Source organism: Lepidochelys olivacea (genome assembly GCF_965140295.1).
Source record: "Lepidochelys olivacea isolate rLepOli2 genome assembly, chromosome: 1".
NCBI lineage: Eukaryota > Metazoa > Chordata > Testudines > Cheloniidae > Lepidochelys > Lepidochelys olivacea.
This window is the reverse complement of record NC_140411.1, coordinates 28,981,003-29,001,309: the sequence shown is the minus strand read 5'-3', so window position 1 is coordinate 29,001,309 and position 20,307 is coordinate 28,981,003. Positions and strand designations below refer to the sequence as shown.

At 41.9% G+C, this 20,307-nt stretch overlaps 1 protein-coding gene across 1 annotated transcript; it reads right to left on the bottom strand.

The window, feature by feature from the left end:
• Positions 1-742: 742 nt before the first annotated feature.
• MED17 (mediator complex subunit 17) lies at positions 743-18,642 on the bottom strand. The gene is made up of 12 exons (XM_084642511.1): positions 18,302-18,642; positions 17,172-17,338; positions 16,237-16,456; positions 14,859-14,995; positions 14,676-14,760; positions 11,896-12,048; positions 10,818-10,948; positions 8,083-8,267; positions 5,974-6,111; positions 3,944-4,061; positions 2,117-2,276; positions 743-1,167 (listed from the first exon to the last, which is right to left on the bottom strand). Exons 1-12 carry the CDS (start codon positions 18,537-18,539, stop codon positions 962-964), a joined length of 1,938 nt encoding a protein of 645 aa, XP_084498637.1. The 5' UTR covers positions 18,540-18,642; the 3' UTR covers positions 743-961.
• Positions 18,643-20,307: the final 1,665 nt, after the last annotated feature.

Genomic DNA, 20,307 nt, shown 5'->3' with positions numbered 1-20,307 from the left:
CCCACAGATACAGTCCCACATATACTTGCCCATACCTTCAGGGTGAACAAACTTCTTTTCCCTTAAAAGAATAGGAGAAAGAACGTCCAGAGGCCATACCAAAGTAGGGTCCCACGGAGACACTCCAATTTAAGGGCTCATGTCAGAGGCTCACTCCAAAAGGAGGACATGAATTATGAATCTTATGAGGCTTTAATAATTCATTATGGGCTCTGCTGTTCCCTTCATTGTCTATTTCTATCCAAATAATCCACTAGCAGTTAAAAGAGCAAGCCACTGAACACGCTATGACTATTAGGACTGCTCCCACAAATGCTCAGTGGTAGCATAACATATATTCTCTAAAGGCCAAAAATCATCACCTCTCAGAAGAGCTTATAGGTGGTATTTTGAGGAAAATAGCAAAGACACATGAACAGAGGTTTTTCCATACAGGAATGAACAGGCTGTTGAGCTTCACTATAAAGGAAAAATGGGATAGCCAATTGGATCTGAACCACTCTAAAATATTACCAGAAAGCTATATTATGTTTGTAGTTTATTAGCTCAAGTATCTTTAAAAATTTGATCACACGAATTAGTCAGATGTTCTCTCAGTAACTTTCAGTAGTCAAATGCAAAGGCAATTTTAGGCATCTGCAATAAACAGCAACCTTCAGAACTCCACCCCTGGTATCATATGAACACTACAAGCTAGAAAAATAAGGTCATATTTTAATGGTATTTTTAAACTAATTGTAAGGAACATTTAAAAAAATCATTTATTTCACATAGCAAGTAACATAGTTCTGACATAATCACAATGGATACACATCTATAGAGAACTGCAAAACTGAACACTTTTGCACTGTTTTCTATTTTCATGTATTGTCTCCCAGGGTAGGTTTCCCTTTATTGTGATCATTGATACCACTACAAATGAGTGGCAATCCAGTGTCCTCCTTAGTAAGATGTCAGGCAATTAGCATGGAGTTAGGGCAGCCATGAGGAGCTCCAATTTATATACAAAGTTACGCCCTTCCATTTTATTCCACTGAACTTCCTTGAATGGCCCACGAAGATGGTTCCATTTACTGTCTTGTAGCACATCACTTTTGGGGAGGTCTTTGCACTGACATCGTGGAAACTGAACCATAACTTTGCTGCCACTTTCAGGACCATTACGTACTGCAATGAACAGAAAATATGTAAGTATAAAGCCTTTACGGCTTTTTTAATTCATCATATTAAATATCCCTATACAAAGTACACTAACCAGACACTTTTCCTTTAAGTACATTTCCATATTGTAACTAAAAAAAATAAATTAAAACACTGTTACTTCTAATGAAGTCTTCTTCTGACTTGCTCTCAAGTTTTCCTATTTTCCCTGCATGTTTTCATTGCTCTTTTGCACTACATTTTCCTGGTCAGAGCAAACCAGTAGTCAACAACTGTATTCAGGAAAGTTAAATGAGCACAGGAATCCTAAAATGTCTCCAACAATTCCCACTGAGCTTTATCCCAAGTCTGAATCTTATTTGTGGGCTTTCTCAAGAAGATTTTATAGAAGAATTCTTTTCCAGTGTAATCTTTCAAAGAGACAATTATGAAGTCTCCCAACATTTTTGTTACAGCTACTATCGGAGAGATCTTTGCCATTTTTTTAAAGTACTGTGGGAATCTAGCTCTCTAAGATAGCACAGTCAAACTGATTTAGTGAGGGGACAAAGCTTTTCAGTGCAGCAATATCAGTGCATATGGAAGCATAAGGGCTGGTGATCAGAGTACAAGACCAGGAATGATTAGTTCTAGTGGCCTTATACTATGTGTAATGCAAAGTTACTTTATCTTAAATATGCAACAATTTATTTCTCCTGCATTTATTACAGAACAAAATCAGAAAACAATATTTTAAAAAATGCTTTAAGCTGATTACCCCACGTACTAAACAGCAATGAGTAGCCAACTTGATTGAATCACTACTTTGCATAGATGGCAATGCTACCCATAAAATAAAAAGCTTGTTTATAAAGTACTCTGTTACATAATGATGCCATAAACTCTCAGGATTGATTCTATAATCAAACTGCTAGAAAGTTCTCATACATTTATTATAAATCATACAAAAGTCTACCTGAAATAGCATAGTCTCCACTTGGCGATGCCACAGTTATTGCTGATGCATTGCCGATACTCTCTACTGGTCCCAGACCCACATGATTACTGAAACTTAACACGTGCCATCCCATAACTTTAGCCAGCTGCTGAACTGCATGTACTTGATGTTGGGACATCTGAAAGAAGACAGAGGATTAGGTTATTTTTATCTTTGTCTCTTACTGTTTTTGTTGTCCCTGGTTCCTGTTCTTTGTTTCCTGTCCTGCTGGTAATAGCTCATCTTAAGTGATCACTCTCCTTACAATGTGTATTTTTTCATGATCTGTGTGTATATAAATCTCCTCACTGTATTTTCCACTTTATGCATCCGATGAAGTGAGCTGTAGCTCACGAAAGCTTATGCTCAAATAAATTGGTTAGTCTCTAAGGTGCCACAAGTATTCCTTTTCTTTTTGTCCTGTATTACTCATTTAAGAAAAAAATAAGTGATTTCCACCTGAAATGCACCACCCTGTTTCAGAAGAATTGGTCATTTTATAGAAATACCTCAATACATATAATAGCAAGTAGAAATTTGACTTCATACATGCCTGTTACTAGCTCATTTGGCGGTGGAGAAGATAGAGTTATTCAGTATACACAAGCTACACAGTTCAATACATCTATAACTCTTTCAACGTATAGTTTTTGTGAGGTTCTCTTACAAGTTCTGGATTTTAAACTAACACAAGTCTCTAAAGCTACTCAAAAATCTTGTATATGGTTAAGGTTTCAGAAGTGTCCTTCCTTTAGTCCCACATCCAATTAAGAGAGACACCTAACCCTTTTTGTGAAGCATTTACAGGGTATTATGCAGAAAAGTGGTAATGAATCATTCCAACATGGCAAATTTGGGAAGATTAGAGTTGGGGTTACCAAACACACTTTACACCCGTGTAACATTCTAGTAGAAACTACAGCAATTGTTTATAAGAAAAAGCATTTTAGTTTGCTTTTAACACGATCTATTTGTTGGAAACAGAGAGGAGCCAATGCCATGTAACCAGCCAGGTCTCTGTGAACCAGTTTGAAAACTACTTTATTAGAGGAAAATAATACCTCCCTCAACAGAATCTGTTCCAACTTGTTTTGTCTGAGCATTCCACATTATAAACTGTAAAAAGGCAATGCCTGCATCTTTACTACATAATGTGTATTGAAAAGACTGTCACATATGAACAAAAACAACAAGACTCATTGTAAACAGTTAAGAAACCACAGTTCATTCAAACATTAGTGATTTAGTAGTGTCACACGCAAAGTTGGAAACCCTGACACAATGTTGAAAGTGATGTTAATTAAGGGCATGTTAACTATTAAGAACTCCATTCCTGATGGGGTTTGGCTAGAACAAGTTTGTTTTACTTAAAAAAAACACCTTAGTTTCCGACATGGCTCCCACCAAGTAGAATCTTATGATTAAGAAAAGCAGCATGCTTATTAGATTGGCACTGTGTTCTGAAGGCTCACATGGTGAACAGCACAAACAATGCGTTTAAATGTATTTCAAATGAACTTCTTTGTTAGTATTTCTGAACTCACAGCCACCTGGCTAAAACGTGATACAGTTCCCACCGTCGATACACAAACATTTCTTTATGGAGAATGTGGTCAATCATCACTAAACCTGCAAAATTACTGACATTCTTGTATGCACATGTGGAATTTCTACCTAGTTTCTATCTGACAATAAACAATACTTTTGTTTCAAATACACTCATGTTACTTATTACTGTTTGTCCCAATCGCAGACACAAGACAAACACATGCAAGAAAAAGTCCCAGGAATTGAACGTGAGTTTACCTGAGACAGAAGGAAATCCTGTAATTCTTGCTTTTGATGGGACAACGTAATAACTCTTCCATCTCTGTGCACTACCCTGATCTGTTCAACTCCAATGTTCAGCTGTAGCTGAATGGACCTTTTAAACAAAAAGATACAATCAGTATATTTATTGAAAAGTCATCTAGAAATTGGTAGTTTACAACTACATTAATAAAAGTTCCTAATTTAAAAAGTCACTTTTAAAAGGCATCTTACAAACGCTAAAGGACAATCCAAGAGCAAGCTACCATCTTGACACCCTCATGTTCTTGATTAGGACAGACATGGGAAATGGCTTCTATCTGAATGAATAACAAAGCATGAACCTTGTTAGATATGGTAATATAGTATTGAGGCCTGTTTATTAGCCTGAGATAGAATTTTCGGTTTTGTTTGCCTGTTTGACTTTTGATATTCTTATATCCTTACTAAGATATGTGAATAAGGAACAAAGACACTGTGTGTTGCTTCTGCCTACAGATGGGGTTTTTTGTATAATGAGAAAAGAAAAGAAACAGAGCTTAAGTGTTGTATGGTGGGAGTTTAATATACAACTGCCTCGATTCCTAGTCGAGAGGGGCGGTATAAGAAACACTAAAAAACAAAGAAAAGGTAGCCTTGGCCAGTACACAACCTCACTCCCTACCCCTCCCATGGGGTACAAAAGAGGTGGTACTGAAACCCAGAGACTCAACACTCTCCAAAATGGAACATGACCATAAACTGTAATGGGTGGTACCAGGGGCGAGCACTACAGGTATGATTAAGCCTGTTAAGAAGGAGACGGTGGGGAAAAAAGAAAAGCTCTACTGGTGTAAAGAGATGGGATTATGCTTGCTTCGTAACCCCAATTAACATTGCATTGCCTGCACTTTGGACTCTGGCCTTCTGCTTTCTGTCTGTCTGACAAGAACCAAGGAAGGGCAGGGGGAGCCCTAACAAACCTTTCAAGGTTGCTTGGTAAATTCTGTTTTTAAAATATTTTGATTAACTTAGAACAGTGGATGTTGGTTTATCATCAGAGATGCAGGTGACATGACATACATCCGCTCTCTCCCAGCCAGCTCTATTCTTGTCAATATCAGTCCCACTCTAGCTGGTAAGATTCCTGTTCGCTGAAGTGCTCCAAGAGCACAGAATCTCATCAACTGCAATTCCCTGTCAACTTAAAAGAACAGAGCCAGCAGAGGGTGAAGACCCAGTACAACCCACATGGGACTCATCTCTGCTCTCAATAAATTCAGGGTCACCCAATGCAGCACAGAACTGAGGACTTACCAGCATGACAACTGGAACCAAAGTAACTAAATGAGTAGGAATTCATGCCTTTAATTATGTAATATTCAATTCTGCAATATGAATGTCTATTTTGGTGCAAGTCTGTGTACAGACACCTGTATTACAGAATGTCCACACACAGAATTGCACTGAAATAACTAAAGGCATGAATTTCAAGTGATTATTTTAGTTCCAGTTTCCGTATAGACAAGCCAACAGATATTAACAAGGTGCAACTCTTGGTTCAGAAATCTAGCAGTTTCTCCAGCCCACTAATGTGGAAGTAGAGGAAAGCATTTTAAGGACACTTTTAGTAACCAGGCCCAACATTTGACTCTTCCCCTAAAGGAATACCGTCATAGACATTTGAAGAAAAAGGTAATATATATATATGTACTAAATTCCTACATGAATGTAACATTTTTGCTACAGAAGGCAGATAGACTTAACTTTAGGGTCTCTCTTCTGAAAGCTGTTTTGGCAGAGTGTTACTTTTAAGACAAGGTTATCTTAATCTATGGAAAGTTAAATTTTCTCTCATTCTCTGCAACCACATTAATATTCCATACCTGAACATATAAAGCAAATACACAAAAACTAAGCTCATGTTGGTCTGCCTGAAGTTGGACTGGATCTCATAGGAGCAACACAATGTTATATGCACTCAATCACCATAGCTAAAAGAGATAACTATCTATTTAAGTAGAGAATATTTCAGTTTTCATACTTACTTGCATATTTGCTCATATCCTTGGGAAGTTATTAGAACTTTGACACTGGATTCATAAACATCATTTATGTTTGACCAATGGGCCTGAATCTGTGGATCCTCAATACGACTAGCTAGGCTGTCAATGGTTCGAGCAGTTCTAAAAAAACAAAAGCAGAAAAACCACACCCCAGTAATTTAATTTTTTTAAATCGCTTGACAGCCCTAGTTCTATTATGACTTCCATGACTAAAGTGGATAGGGATACAACCTATCCTGAAGGATGACCCAACACTCTCACAAATCTTGGGAGACAGCCCCCCAATCTGAAGCAAATACTCACCAGCAACCACATACCACACAACAGAACCACTAACCCAGGAACCTATCTTTGCAACAAAGCCCATTGCCAACTGTGCCCACACATCTATTCAGGGGACACCATCACAGGGCCTAATAACATCAGCCACACTATCAGAGGCTCGTTCACCTGCACATCTACCAATGTGACATATGCCATCATGTGCAAGCAATGCCCCTCTGCCATGTACATTGGTCAAACTGGACAGTCTCTATGTAAAAGAATAAATGGACACAAATCAGATGTCAAGAATTATAACATTCATAAGCCAGTCGGAGAACACTTCAATCTCTCTGGTCACGCGATTACAGACATGAAAGTTGCGATATTACAACAGAAAAACTTCCAATCCAGACTCCAGCGAGAGACTGTTGAATTGGAATTCATTTGCAAATTGGATACAATTAACTTAGGCTTGAATAGAGACTGGGAGTGGCTAAGTCATTATGCAAGGTAACCTATTTCCCCTTGTGTTTTCCTAACACCCTCCCCCTCCCCCCCCAAGACATTCTTGTTAAACCCTGCATTTGTGCTGGAAATGGCCCACCTTGATTATCATACACATTGTAAGGAGAGTGATCACTTTAGATAAGCTATTACCAACAGGAGAGTGGGTTTGTGTGTGTGTTGGGGGGAGGGGGGGACGACCTGGATTTGTGCTGGAAATGGCCCACCCTGATTATCATACACATTGCATCCGATGAAGTGAGCTGTAGCTCACGAAAGCTTATGCTCAAATAAATTGGTTAGTCTCTAAGGTGCCACAAGTACTCCTTTTCTTTTTGCGAATACAGACTAACATGGCTGTTACTCTGAAACCTGTCATTGTAAGGAGAGTGATCACTTTACATAAGCTATTACCAGCAGGAGAGTGTGGTGGGGGGAGAGAAAACCTTTTGTAGTGATAATCACCCATTTTTTCATGGTTTGTGTGTATAAAAACGTCTTCTGTACTTTCCACAGCATGCATCCGATGAAGTGAGCAGTAGCTCACGAAAGCTTATGCTCAAATAAATTGGTTAGTCTCCAAGGTGCCACAAGTACTCATTTTCTTTTTGGAAATTACAGACTAACACGGCTGTTACTCTGAAACCAGGGATAATAAAATCATGGTCTAGATATCTAGATAGTGTATGCCACCATCTTTTCTCCAAATAAAGTCAGGGTAGTGAGTAGACATCAGTTTGATCTAGCCGGTACTGTAAATTACACTGTAAAATAAACTTATTTCACAAAACTAAGTTTTATGACACCTAAAGCTACATTTATTTGCATTATAGGGTAAGCAGTTTGGGCACACACAAGGAGACCAAAACAGTTTTGGTGCCTGAATTGCAAAAGAAGCGTATCTGCTTACACTTTAAGACTATCTTTGGGGGTGCATGTAAAATATAAACATATGTTACTCAGCATAGAGATCAGCTATGTGTTTTTACACAGTGTACGGAGGAAAGTTCTGAAAAGGACTGAGGTAGTGCTTTTGTTAAAGCAGAGACAACTATCATGATATAAGTATCCTGTAGACGGGTACCTTACAAGTAGTATTGAACTTTCTGTGTTTGCATTCCATGGGAGTCACTACACTCACGTACTTGGAGACAGGATTTTTAATCTTTAATATTAGGCACTAACAAAACTGTTAGAAAAGCATTCAGGAATAACAACAGTAATAAGTTTTGGGAACATTTTCAAAAATTAATTCACAGCCTGTGTGGAACACAGAAGGATTAGTTTTACTATGACTTTTCCAAGAATCGCTTGTGCGCATACCTGTGCCTCAGAAAGATGTGTTTTGCCTGTTTAATGATCTTTTCCAGAAGCCCTTCATTTGGTTGTAAGGAACTAATGTCATTTTTATCAAAAGCCTGAGGTCCTGCCATTCTCATTCTCTTGTGGCCAAATGGTGCACTAGCTGGATGTGGCATCATTGTAGAGCTCAAAGTTTGCTTGTGGAACTGCAACAAATAAAAGCAGTTAGGAGGGATGAGAGAAGGAGAAGATAACAAATCTCAAGTATGTGCTCTTCTAATACATGCCGCTAACCAATTATAATACACTGCCTCATGTTTTATAAGGATAACTTTAAAAAGTCACACTTCTTGGGGAAAAAAACAAAAAACTGCATGCTATTTGAATACCTATAATCACAGTAATAAAAACTAAGAAAAGTATTCATTTTTCTAGTTTTACTTTGTGCATTTGACTGCACTTTACGAACAGTCCTTTCATATTTCCCTGTATAGTCTGCTTCCCTGTTTATTTGGATCTTTTGCACACTGAGAAGGGAAAACTAAAAGAGAGGAGATGCTGCATTATGCATCAAGAATATATACACTAGTTCTGAGGTCCGGAGGGAAATGAGTGGCAGACCAGTTGAAAGTCTCTGGGTAAAGATAAAAGGGAAGAAAAATAGGAGTGACATCATGATTAAGGCTGCGTGTCTGTCACGAAGGTCATGGAAGTCACAGACTCTGACATTCCACGACCTCTGACTTCTGCAGCGGCTGTGGCCATCCGCACCAGCCGCTGCTTGAGCAGTCTCGTGCCACCATGCCCCGTGTGCCACCCCGCCAGCAGCAGTAGTTTTGGTGGGGACCCAGCGCTGGGGTGCAGGACGGCACTTATCTCGGGGGGTTCCCTGGAAGCGGCTTGCATGTCCCTGCAGCTCGTAGGTGGAAGGACCAGGGGGCTCTGTGCGCCGCCCCCACCCGTGGGCACCACCCCCACAGCTCCCATTAGCTGTGGTTCCCAGTGAATGGGAGCTGCGGAGCTGGTGCCAGTGGCGGGGGCAGTGAGCGGAGCCCCCTGGCCTTCCCTTCCCCTAGGAGCTGCAAGGACATGCTGGTTGCTTCTGGGGAGCTGTGCGGAGCCAGGTAGGGAGCCTGCTAGCCATGCAAACCCTCCCTCCCTCCAGCACCTGCAGGGGTCCCAGGCCAACCTCCCCCACCAGCACCCGCAGCCCAAGTTTTAGTTAGGGGTATATAGTACAAGTCATGGACAGGTCATGGCTGTGAATTTTTGTTTACTGCCAGTGACCCGACCATGACTTTTACTAAAAATACCCTTGACTAAAACATAGCCTTAATCATGACAGAAGTCTGCTAGACTAACAAAATCAGGAAGAGGAGGTCGATGACGCATTTCTAGAACAAAACAGAAATATCTAAAACACAAGACCTGGTAGTAATGGGGGGAGGGGGGGGATTAACTGCCCAAATGTCTGTTGCAATAGTATAACAACACAAAATTTCCCATAAGTTCTTGGAATGTACTGGGGACAACTTTTTGTTTCAGAAAGTTAGGAAACTAACTGGAGGACAGCCATGTTAGATTTCATTCTGACCAACACGGAGGAGTTGGTTGCAAATCTGAAGGTGGAAGTCAATTTGGGTAAAAGTGATTATGAGAGGATAGATTTCATGAATCTAAGGAAAGCAAAGAGTAAGAGCAGCGGAATAAGGAAAATGGACTTTGAGAAAAAACAGACTTGAACAAACTCAGAAAGCTGGTAGGAATGAAAATGGGAAGAAAATCTAAGGGATAAAAGGAGTTCAGAAGAGCTGGCAGTTTCTCAAAGAGACAACATTAAAGGCACAACTGAAAACTATTCTGATGTTAAGGAAAGATACCAAAAATAGTAAGAGGCCAATAGGGCTCCATCAAGAGCTTTAATGACCAGAAAACCAAAAAGGAATCCTAAAACAAAGAGAAAACATGGACAAATTGCTAAGGAGGAATACAGAAGAATAGCACAAACAGGTAGGGACAAAATCAGGCTAACATACAAAATGAGTTACACCTAACAAGGGACATAAAAGGCAAAAGAGGTTCTTTAAATACAGTAGGAGCAAGAGAAAGACAAAGGAAAGTGTAGGCCTTCTACTCAGAGGGGAAAAGAGCAAATAACTGAGGACATCAAGAAGGCTGAGGTGTGTAATGCCTATTTTGCTTCAGTATTCACTGGAACCATGCTGAAGAAGATGTACATATCCTGGTCATATGATCTCAGAACTTTCCAGAGTAGAACTTTCTACTGTTTTTTAAGGCTATGCATGTCCTTGTGCTTTCCTTGCTCCCAAAAAGATATATTAGGGGGCAAAGCCTCAAGCACAATGCAGCTCCTTCTAATGAATCAAGAATTTATAGTAAGAGTTCAGAATAGTGAAAAAGAGGAGCGGGGAGAATGATCTCAAAAGAACCGTAATTATAGTAAGTAACTGTTCTTTCTACTTTAAGCATGACCTGCATGGACCTTCTCCTGAAATGAGCATCCAACTTAGAGGCTACATCCAGGAAATAATATCCCATGAAGGTACAAGTGAAACTCCTGGTATCAGCTTTGCATATCTACACAATGGTGGCATTTCTCATATATGCAACAGAGGCTGCCTTATACAGCTGGATAGAAAATGACTGGCCTCTGGCATTATTATAGTTATATGATGTGCTCAGAGACTCTGAATGGGAAATAAGAGAACTTCAGTGTTCAACTAAAAATGCATTACCTCTCTGATCAGCTGATGCAAATTGTGTTCCAGAACATAGAGGTGATCCTCTGGACTTTGTTTTTCAGAAGCAGCTTTTTGGGATTTCTTATCATTAGAAGAGTGACACAAAGAAATAGACAATTGCAAACCTGTATAAAGAAAATGAAAAGCAAAAACACTGTCAACTTTTCCATGCTGATAAGTAGAAACAAGACAGGATAATTTATTCTTCTCTTCCCCTTATCCCCTTTCAGAATCATTAGCTTTGCAACCAATGTTGTTTCAGAGAAATTCAAACAAACTATCATGTCACACCGTGCAAACCAGAAAAGAAAACATGATCATTTTGCCAATTTGTAATTAATAAAGTGCCCAGGGATCAACTTGTGACTTAAGAGGTGTTTTTCATTTATAATTCCTTATCAAGTGAAGAAAAGGAAAGTCTCCTAAGGTCGAGACCCTGCAGCATACTGGGGAAGAAATAATTCTCATATCACCCAGTTTACCAACCATTATATTTTTTGAAGCAATCCAAAAAAATCTTCAAAAGATGGAGTCAGGATCACTCTCAGCAGGGGGGAGGGAGAACATGGTGTAGATTCTCAAGGCAACTCTGAGCACAGAGGATGCTTTCAGAGTCCCCATATTCTTGGGCCAGCCTGATTGAAGGGTATTAGTCTTCTCTCTATTCAGGTACCATTAACACAAGTCAATTAGAAGTTTTGTAGTCTCCCATAAACCTACCTCTGGAGAGAAGGACTGATAAAAAGCCTCAAATTCCAGTCCCCACAAGGTGGTGTACTGGACTACCACAACTTTTGTTGTTGGTACCATTACTACTGAAATAATACAAGTGCACCATGAGAGTCATTTAAAAAACAAAACAAAACACTTTAGTCAGAAAAGATCAGATGCATAATGTGGTTTCCAGGGAAGTCTTACTTTTAATCCAATTCTTCATTTGGTATAATGAGAGAAGCAAGGAGGTCAACTGACCTTGCTTAAACGTCATACAAATCAAAGTTTAAGTCTGGATTAAAATAGACAATTCTGTGAATTCCATGTTCCATGACAAGAGTCTCGCAAGGCTTCTTACCTGGAAAAGGCTGGGAGATGATCTGGTTCTTCACAACAATGTGAGGAATTTGTGATTTAATTTGAACAGCTTCTCGAGACAACTGAGCAAATATTTCTTTACATAAGAGAACATTTTGTGCAGCCTCCAGTTTTGTCTGCCAATGTGGAGCACCTGAAATACACGAGCCATCCAAGTTTTCAAAGAAACAACAAAAAGCAACCCATTTTACTAATTCACATCTCAGCTGTTAGAGAATGACTAAGGCACCAGGTGATCAGTGTGACTGGAAAATCTAGCCTACTGTTCCCACCTGAGCTGAACCTTGTTATAATACAACAACAAAATATTAGTGAACATTGTTATAATACAAAACAAAATATTAGTGAATTTTAACCAAGCTTACATGGGCATTTTATTAACTATTTGTATTGCACTAGCACCTAGACAGCCCTGCTACACTGTGCTGGGCACTGTACAAACAGTTAAGATGACAGTCTGCTTACTTGGTTTGCAATTTCTTTGAGGCACACTTTCAAAACAGTACATTTAGACTTGCAAACTTAACCCATGCACATAAACACACAACATTTTTTAAAATCAGGGAGGTGCTTCAGTATGGATTTAGAAGCCAAAATTTAGGCTCCCATTTTTTAAAATATTGGCCTGAATAAACAGATGGGCCTCATGCCCTGAACATAAAGATTACCATATGAGATCAGACCAGTGGTCTATCTAGTACAGCATTCTGTCTATGAGCAGCCAGCACCAAGTTTCTTTCTAAGCCCAAAACTTAGTGACTGGCTTCTGAAGCATGAAATCTCATGTCTTAGTTTGAAATTGTAGAGGTCATTATTCATAAGAACATCTAGTTTTTTTTTTTTAAAAAAAAAAATCTTAGTTTTTCTGCTAAGCTTTTAGATTCACTGATATCTTATGGAAAAGAAATTCCACAGATTCCGTAAGTGTTATGAAAAAACATTTCCTCTTATGAGTTTTTAAAGTATCACCTTTCATTCAGACTGGATGTCCTCCTGGGCTTGTATTATGAGAAAAGGTAAATAGGAGCATCCAATTCACCTGCTCTATACTGCTATCATTTCCCCTTATAATTGTCTCCTCGCTAGACTTAACTCCCAATGTTTTCACACTCTTCCTGCATCTAGTACTTTTTATTGCTCACCTTTAAATCTCTTCCAATCATATTAAATCTTTTTTGAGATGGAGTGGCCAGAACTGACTATGGTATTCCAAATGAGAGCATACCATCAATTCACATAAAACCACTGGTCTGTCAGGCAAATGGGAAAGTTATTTCCAGCACTGAGCACTCCCCACTTAAAATGCCCTGCCCTGAAACATTTAAATCTCAGAAATATGCAAGAGTATCCAAGCTGACCACAGCTGTCAAGAGACTGCCTCTCTCCATGCACTAGCGTAAGTAGCCAGGTCCCAGACCATTCAGGACTTAATATTACTCTATAAACACCTTTAATTGCACAGGCAACTAATGCAGACCTTAAAGAACTGGCATAATATGCTCCTCTCATCCAACACCACTAAATAAGTGGGCGGCTACTGCTGAACATTGTACCAGTCGTATCTAATATAAATTTCCATTTAGCAAAGAATTTAATAACTTGCAATATAATACTTATTACATAAGCTAGTAACTCCAACTTAACTCTATGAAGACTATTTCATGTAGTTTTCTTTAATTGTACTGCGTTTTTTCCTGCGTTTACTTAATAGCAATACAAGAGATTGACGGGATAGACTTTGTGTTCACAATTTACAGGTATCTTCTAAACACTAAATTTACAGTAGAATCTCAATTTTATGAACACCGATCTTACGAATGAACAATTATAAAGATCATTCTTTGCAACTGGGGGGGTGGGGGGATGGTGAGTGTGAGTGCATGTGAAATCACGTAACAAAAGTGATGTTGATGAAGAACAAGTCAATATGCCCTCACATTCCAAGCCTTTAGAGTGCACTGGAAATTGCTTTACAATGGGTTAAAGGACAAGACGAAAGCAGTGCACCGCACCTACTGTAATTCTGAGATCAATTTTATGAGCTCCTTAATCCCCAATTAATTTGTAAAATACAGGCTGTCCTGTTCATATAAGTAAATCTCACAAACTTGCTCTTAATTTCTTAAACAATTCTGTAAATGGTCTGAGCTGACATCAAACGTCTCAATCTAAATTTTGGCTTGAAACAGAATATTAAATAAACTGAGTTACCATTAGTAACCTTTTCAGGCAAAATTTAGCTGCTCAGCTCCATGAACTACAGAAGGCACGTGATGTGCTTCTTTCTCCCTGCTGCTCCTCCCCATCAAAACCACGAATATTATACCTTAGTTCATCCTGTTGTATATTTGGAATACTTAAAATATATAAGTAAAATAATTTGAGAAAAGGGTTTAAACAGAACCCATATTATGTAAGTGATTTTCAATTAATCTCAAGTTAGATGGTTGACTCTCCTTCTAAACAAATATGGTTTTAACATCTTCATTTCAGAAGCCAAGCATGTGCATTAGAGTCATTGAAGGAATTTTAACACCTTCAATAGCATCATATCCATATGTACATTTTGAAAGGGTCACGTTTGCAAAGTCTCATTTTGCATTTAGGTGAAGAATTTCAGCTAAACCAAGAATGAGAAAATTATTTCCCCTTTTGTTCTTATTTTCAGGTACTATTCGAGTATTTCTCCAAAATATGAGATTCACCAATTTAGCGTCAAATGCAAACTCAATCCCTAAGACCGGATCTTAAAGAATGTACCTGGTTTTGATTTTGGCAGAGGTCTTTTAAATAGGTTAACTGTGCCAAGGTCACCTATGTCTGGAGCTTGCTTTTGAATAGAAACCTATACAAGAAAATGAAAAAGAATGTTACTTGTCTTGTGTTCTGTATTACAACTACATGAATAGTACAGAAGCTATCCAACAAATGTTTCAGGCAAACCTTTATATAGGCTGATCCCTCTAAATCACTTGGAATCTGAACATCCAAAGGACAGTAATCCTCTGGTATCTTCTTATCCAGATCAATATCTGTGTTCTTTATCACTTCAAATGTCCCATGATGAGGGAAGAGAGATCCTAAAAAGGGAAACAGAAAATATCATGAAAACATTTAAAAGCTTTCACAAGACAATGTTTTTATGGATTAGAAGTCTTCTCATCTTTGCATCATATGAGAGATATTGCTTATATTTGACTAACATTGTTTCGGGGGGGGGGGGGGTTCAATTCAGTAAAATGTCTTATCTCCACCCCATAATTGTCAATTGAAGAGGCTCTACGCGTTATCGCTGAGAAATACAGTGGAACAATATGATCTGGGCTATATGGTTTCCTTTCCTTTTTTCTGGGCATTGGGAGTGGGGGAGGTAAGAGAGAATGCGAGGAGAGTTGTTGGCTTAAATGTAATAGTACCTGTGATTTTACCAGTAAGGGACACTGCACCTGAATATTTTACTCCCAGCTCAAAATGATCATATTATGTTTCCACATAATGCTTAAAACTCTTTGGATTTATTTTTTTAACACAGATTAATACACAGATTTTTAGATGGTACAATAAAGTGGTTCTTTCATTTTGTCACGGTGATGCCACATTCTCCTTTAGGCCGCGAACACTTACACAAGGGCTTACCTCTAAGCACATGTATACTTACTGATTTCAAAAGGGACTACGTTTGTGTGTGTGTAGTTCATCACTTGCTTAATTACTTGCTGAATCAAGACATTAGGACATTATTAACCTTGTATGAACAACAACACAACCAACCACCTTTTGTGTATCGTACTAGAACTCTTTCCCAGGTTATAGTACCTAGTATGTTCTAATCAATAACATTTATCATCTCTCATTTAATACTTCATAAACTACATTTTAGTATTGTAAAGTCTGTACTTTGGAATATGGGGGTTGTATGTCAATTCAGAAAAGAATAAAAGTGACCAAATATCTTTTGAACAATTTTTACAGAACAAATCTAGATAACAGAAATCAGAGATGAAGAAAAATTACTTTTCATCTAACCCACCCCAATGCAGGATTGATCCTTAAAAGTACCTTTTCAGTTCTCCAAACAGTCTACTTTTAATGTACCAAAAGTGATGCAGCTTTATCACTATCTTTGAGATCTCAATATCAGGATGTTTCTCCTGGTATTAAATGTAAGTTCTCCTTTTTCTTAGTTCCTTCACAGTACTTATAGTATTTTACCACTTCAATCATTCCTTTCCAACTTTGGTGTTTACAATTAATCATCAAAAATGGTTTAGTGAAATAAAAGATTTAAGATTCATTCTTGATAACTGGTGACCTGCCATACCTGCACTTCTGTAGCTCAGGTCCCCGAGGATTTTGTCTCCCACTTTCCTCAGCTTCCAGTGCTGCCTCAATCTCAAGAGCTCGGAGTTGAAATCTCGTTGTCTCTTATTTTCCTGGTTTTCTGCAACTGATTTGGATAACCTTTCTGCTCCTTTCAACAGGATTTGGGCTGCTCCAGCTAGTGACTTCTTCTTTGAAATTAACTGTAAAGTCTGAGGATTCTGGAAATATGAAAATAAATTCCAATTTTGAGCTGTTGTAAATATTTTTAAGTTGTAAACAAATCTTCATAGTTCTAATGACTGGAAACTAGTAGTGCCTAAAAATTATTATCTGCTGTGCTATTTAGTAACTTATTTTGAAATTAGGCTACGTCTACACTAGAAACTTCAAAGTGCTGCCACAGGAGCACTTTGAAGTGTGAGTGTGGTCACGCGCGAGCGCTGGGAGAGAGTATGCTTTAAAGCATCAGTGTGGACAGGCTCCAAGTGCTGGGAGCAGTGCTCCCAGCGCTCGGAGCTATTCCCCTCATGGAGGCGGATTACCAGGAGCGCTGGGAGAGAGCCTGTCCACACTGACGCTTTAAAGCATACTAACTTGCTGCACTCAGGAGGGTGATTTTTCACCCCCCTGAGCCAGCAAGTTAGAATGCTATAAAATGTAAGTGTAGACAAACCCTTAGCTTCATATGCAGGTATCACACTACTATAACTGGCACACTTGTTGGCAGTCTCAGCAGATACATCACTGAGACTGAGCTACCCTCTCCCCCCTAGAAGTGGTCCCTCCCGTTGGAAGATGAGGCACTGTGGTAGGACAGCATGGGGAGGCTTGCCCTAGGCTACACCTGTTTTGTGGTTATATAAGAAGTCCCAGTTGTATGGGATCTTCAGTATTAAGCTATCAGGATGTATTAAACAATAAGATCGTTTGTACCTGCTTTGGGGGAAGCGGATCCTGCACAACTGGATCCAGAGTCATGAATTTTTTATCTTTGACAATGCTGAGAACATCGTAGAGCACACACATCTCAGTCAAGGCACCTCTTAAATTGTTTCTCACTGAATCCCAAGGCCAAAGAGATGGTTGAAACTTTACCAACCCTAAAGCACAAAAACAAAACAAAGGTTTATATTCCAAGAGCAAATACGGTGTCTATACCACACTGGTCCTTAAACTGAAACAGGGCATAGACAGTCTGCAAATACTCTGAACATTCTGCATTTTAAAATATACCTTTTATTTATGTAGGTGTATGTTAAATGTCCTCCTCTGAGCCTAATCCAGAGAGAATAAGAGTCTTATTGCCCCAGCTAAAGAGCCATAGCTCTTCAGCTCAAAATGAAGCAGCACACGCTTTTTACTTTGGAGTCTCTGGTGCACTGGTCAAGTCATGTAAGTGGGAGTTTGTTCAGGATCTGAACTGCTTCAGGCCTCAAATGCACAGACCAGGTTACATTAGCAATGGGCTAATATAGGCGACAGCAATGACAGGACACCGAAACTCACGTTTTGACCAGTATCTCTCTCCCAGGAAAGAGTGACCACCATAGTTGGCTCAGCTATTGAGGAAGGTATCTCATACGACATTCAGTGTAGAACCCACCACCCTAGTACCGCTTGGCTGCAAACACTAGCGGTCAGCATACACAGGCTCAGGCAGGGCATGGACCATGACAGCTCCGGACTCTGCCGAAGGCGAGTTTAGTCCCGGAGTGGCATTTTCACGGCAGCTGAACCACTTCGTGGCATGGATCCTACCCGCCCTGCCACACAGGTGGGCCTGCAAGGATCCCAGCGACTTCAGCGGGGCCACCCGCGCTGCGCAGCTCTCGGGTCAGGGCCAAGACGGCAGGCCCATTAGGGGCTGGCCGGCCCCAAGTCACAGAACGCAGCGGGGCGGGTGGGCGCGGCCAGGGCGTCGCCCAGGGCGGAGGGCTGCCCCTGGGGATCCAGGAGGGGCACAGGCGCTGCCTCCCGGAGGCTGGGTCCCAGCGCGGGGCAGCGGGTGGGGAGCCCTGCGGCGGGGCGGGGGTCTCCTTGCTGCCCCCCGCCCCCTCTCTCACCCTCCTCGTCCTCGGCGTCCCCGGGCGCGGCCCAGTCGCGGGCCTGCGCGCCAGGCGGCGGCTCGTCCTCCTCGGAGCCGGAGCCCTGGCTGAAGTCGATGCGCTGCGCCAGGCGCGCCAGGTTCTGGGACATGGAGAGCGGCTGCAGGTAGGTCTCGCTGCCGTCCAGCCCCACCTCCTGCACCTGCTTCTCGCTCGCCGACTCGATGCTGATCCGCACCGCCGGCGCCCCCGACATCTTCCCGGCGGCTGGGGCGCCGCTGGCCACGGCAGAGCGGAGCGCGCAGCCCGCCGAGCCCCGGCGGACAGGCCCCGCCGAGCATGCGCACCACCGCTACGGGCAGCGGCCGGGGACACACCGCCTAGGGGCGCGGCCGCCACCCAGCGGCCGCCGCGGACTTCGGCTCTTTCCGGAGGGGCCTCGGGAGAGTTCGGACTGGCGGGTCCGGGCGGGGAAGTGGAGACCAGAGGGAGGCGCTGCCTGGGTCCGGGCGTGGGGCGGGGCCAGACCCGGCGGCCTGGGCGGCGCTCCGCAGCCAGGTTGTCAGGCGCGGCGTGGGGAGGGCGGTGCAGTGCCTCAGGCCGCTGGGCAGCAGCGCCCGCAGCTCCTTCCACCGAGCACAGCTAGCCGCGGGGAGGGGGGTTGCTGGCCAAGGTGGGTGCCTCAGCCCCCCCCACACCCTTTTTTGTGGAAGGGAGAGGTCTAAGTTTCAGCACACTCGGGGGGGGGGGGCACGGCTACCCTTGCAGATGTAGGGCGCTGTGAGTTAAACCCGCCTTCGGGGAGCGCAGCGGGGAAAGCCCTGCAGTCTGTCCACACTGACAGCTGCCAGCGCACGGGCGTGGCCACGTTTGCGGCCCTGGGGGCGGTGCATTGTGGGCCGCTGTCCCCCAGAGCACCTCGTCCCATTCTGGCGCTGTGGCTTGTGGGAAGGGAGTGGGGGGGGGTGCGGGGCATTCTGGGTCCTGTCCCAATGCCCCGTCATGCATCGGTTCGCATCCCAGCGCTTCCGCCCACATTTAGCACTATCTTTCAACGTGTTTTGTACTGCGTGCTCTGTCTTCCCTTTCGGGCTGCGGGAATGGTGCCCGAACTGCTGAGGAGTATGCTGACGAGTCTCGCCAGCACGTCACGTTTGGTAGTCGAGTTATTTGTTATGATCCAAAGTGACAGTGAGGGCTCCGACAATCATATTGACTCGAATAACGCATATGACACAAGTTTGCTTGTAGCATTCACGGACATGCTCACCACCGTGGAATGCTGCTTTTAGGCTCAGGAAACAAGCACTGAGTGGTGGGATCACATCCTCATGCAAGTCTGGGATGACAAGTAGTGACGGCAGAACTTTCAGATGAGAAAAGCCATTTTCATGGGACTGTGTGAGGAGCTTGCCCTAACCCTGTGGCACAAGGAGACGAGATTGAGAGCTGCCCTGATGGTGAAGAAGCGGGTAGCCGTTGCAATCTGGCAACTCCAGACAGCTACCAATTGGTCGCTAACCAGTTTGGAGTGGGAAAGTCGACCCTTGGAATAGTGTTGATGCAAGGTTGCAGGGCCATTATCACATCCTGCTCAGAAGAGCCGTGACTCTGGGTAATGTGCTTGACATCGTGGATGGTTTTGCACAAATGCACAAACTGCAGAGGGGTGATAGATGGCACACATATTCCAATTCTGGCACCAGTCCACCTAGCCTCCGAGTACATTAATCGGAAGGGGTATTTCTCTATGGTTCTCCAGGTGCTTGTGGATCACCGTGGGCGTTTCATTGACATTAGCACAGGCTGGCCTGGAAAGGTGCATGATGCATGCATCTTTCGGAACACTGGCCTGTTCAGGAAGCTGCAAGCTGGGACTTTTTTCCCAGACCAGAAGATCGCCTTAGGGGAAGTCAAAATGCCCATTGTGATCCTTGGAGACCCCACTTACCCTTTAATGCAGTGGCTCAAAAACCCTATACAGGGAGCCTTGACAGCAGCAAGGAGCGGTTCAACAACAGCCT

Excerpts from the sequence above, each read along its gene's own strand:
- MED17 (XM_084642511.1), bottom strand. The coding sequence starts at position 18,539 with ATGTCGGGGGCGCCGGCGGTGCGGATCAGCATCGAGTCGGCGAGCGAG. Across the intron at positions 14,761-14,858 it reads AGGGATCAGCCTATATAAAG|GTTTCTATTCAAAAGCAAGC; the intron begins GTTTGCCTGAAA and ends TTTCTTGTATAG. Across the intron at positions 1,168-2,116 it reads TGGAGACTATGCTATTTCAG|TACGTAATGGTCCTGAAAGT; the intron begins GTAGACTTTTGT and ends TGTTCATTGCAG.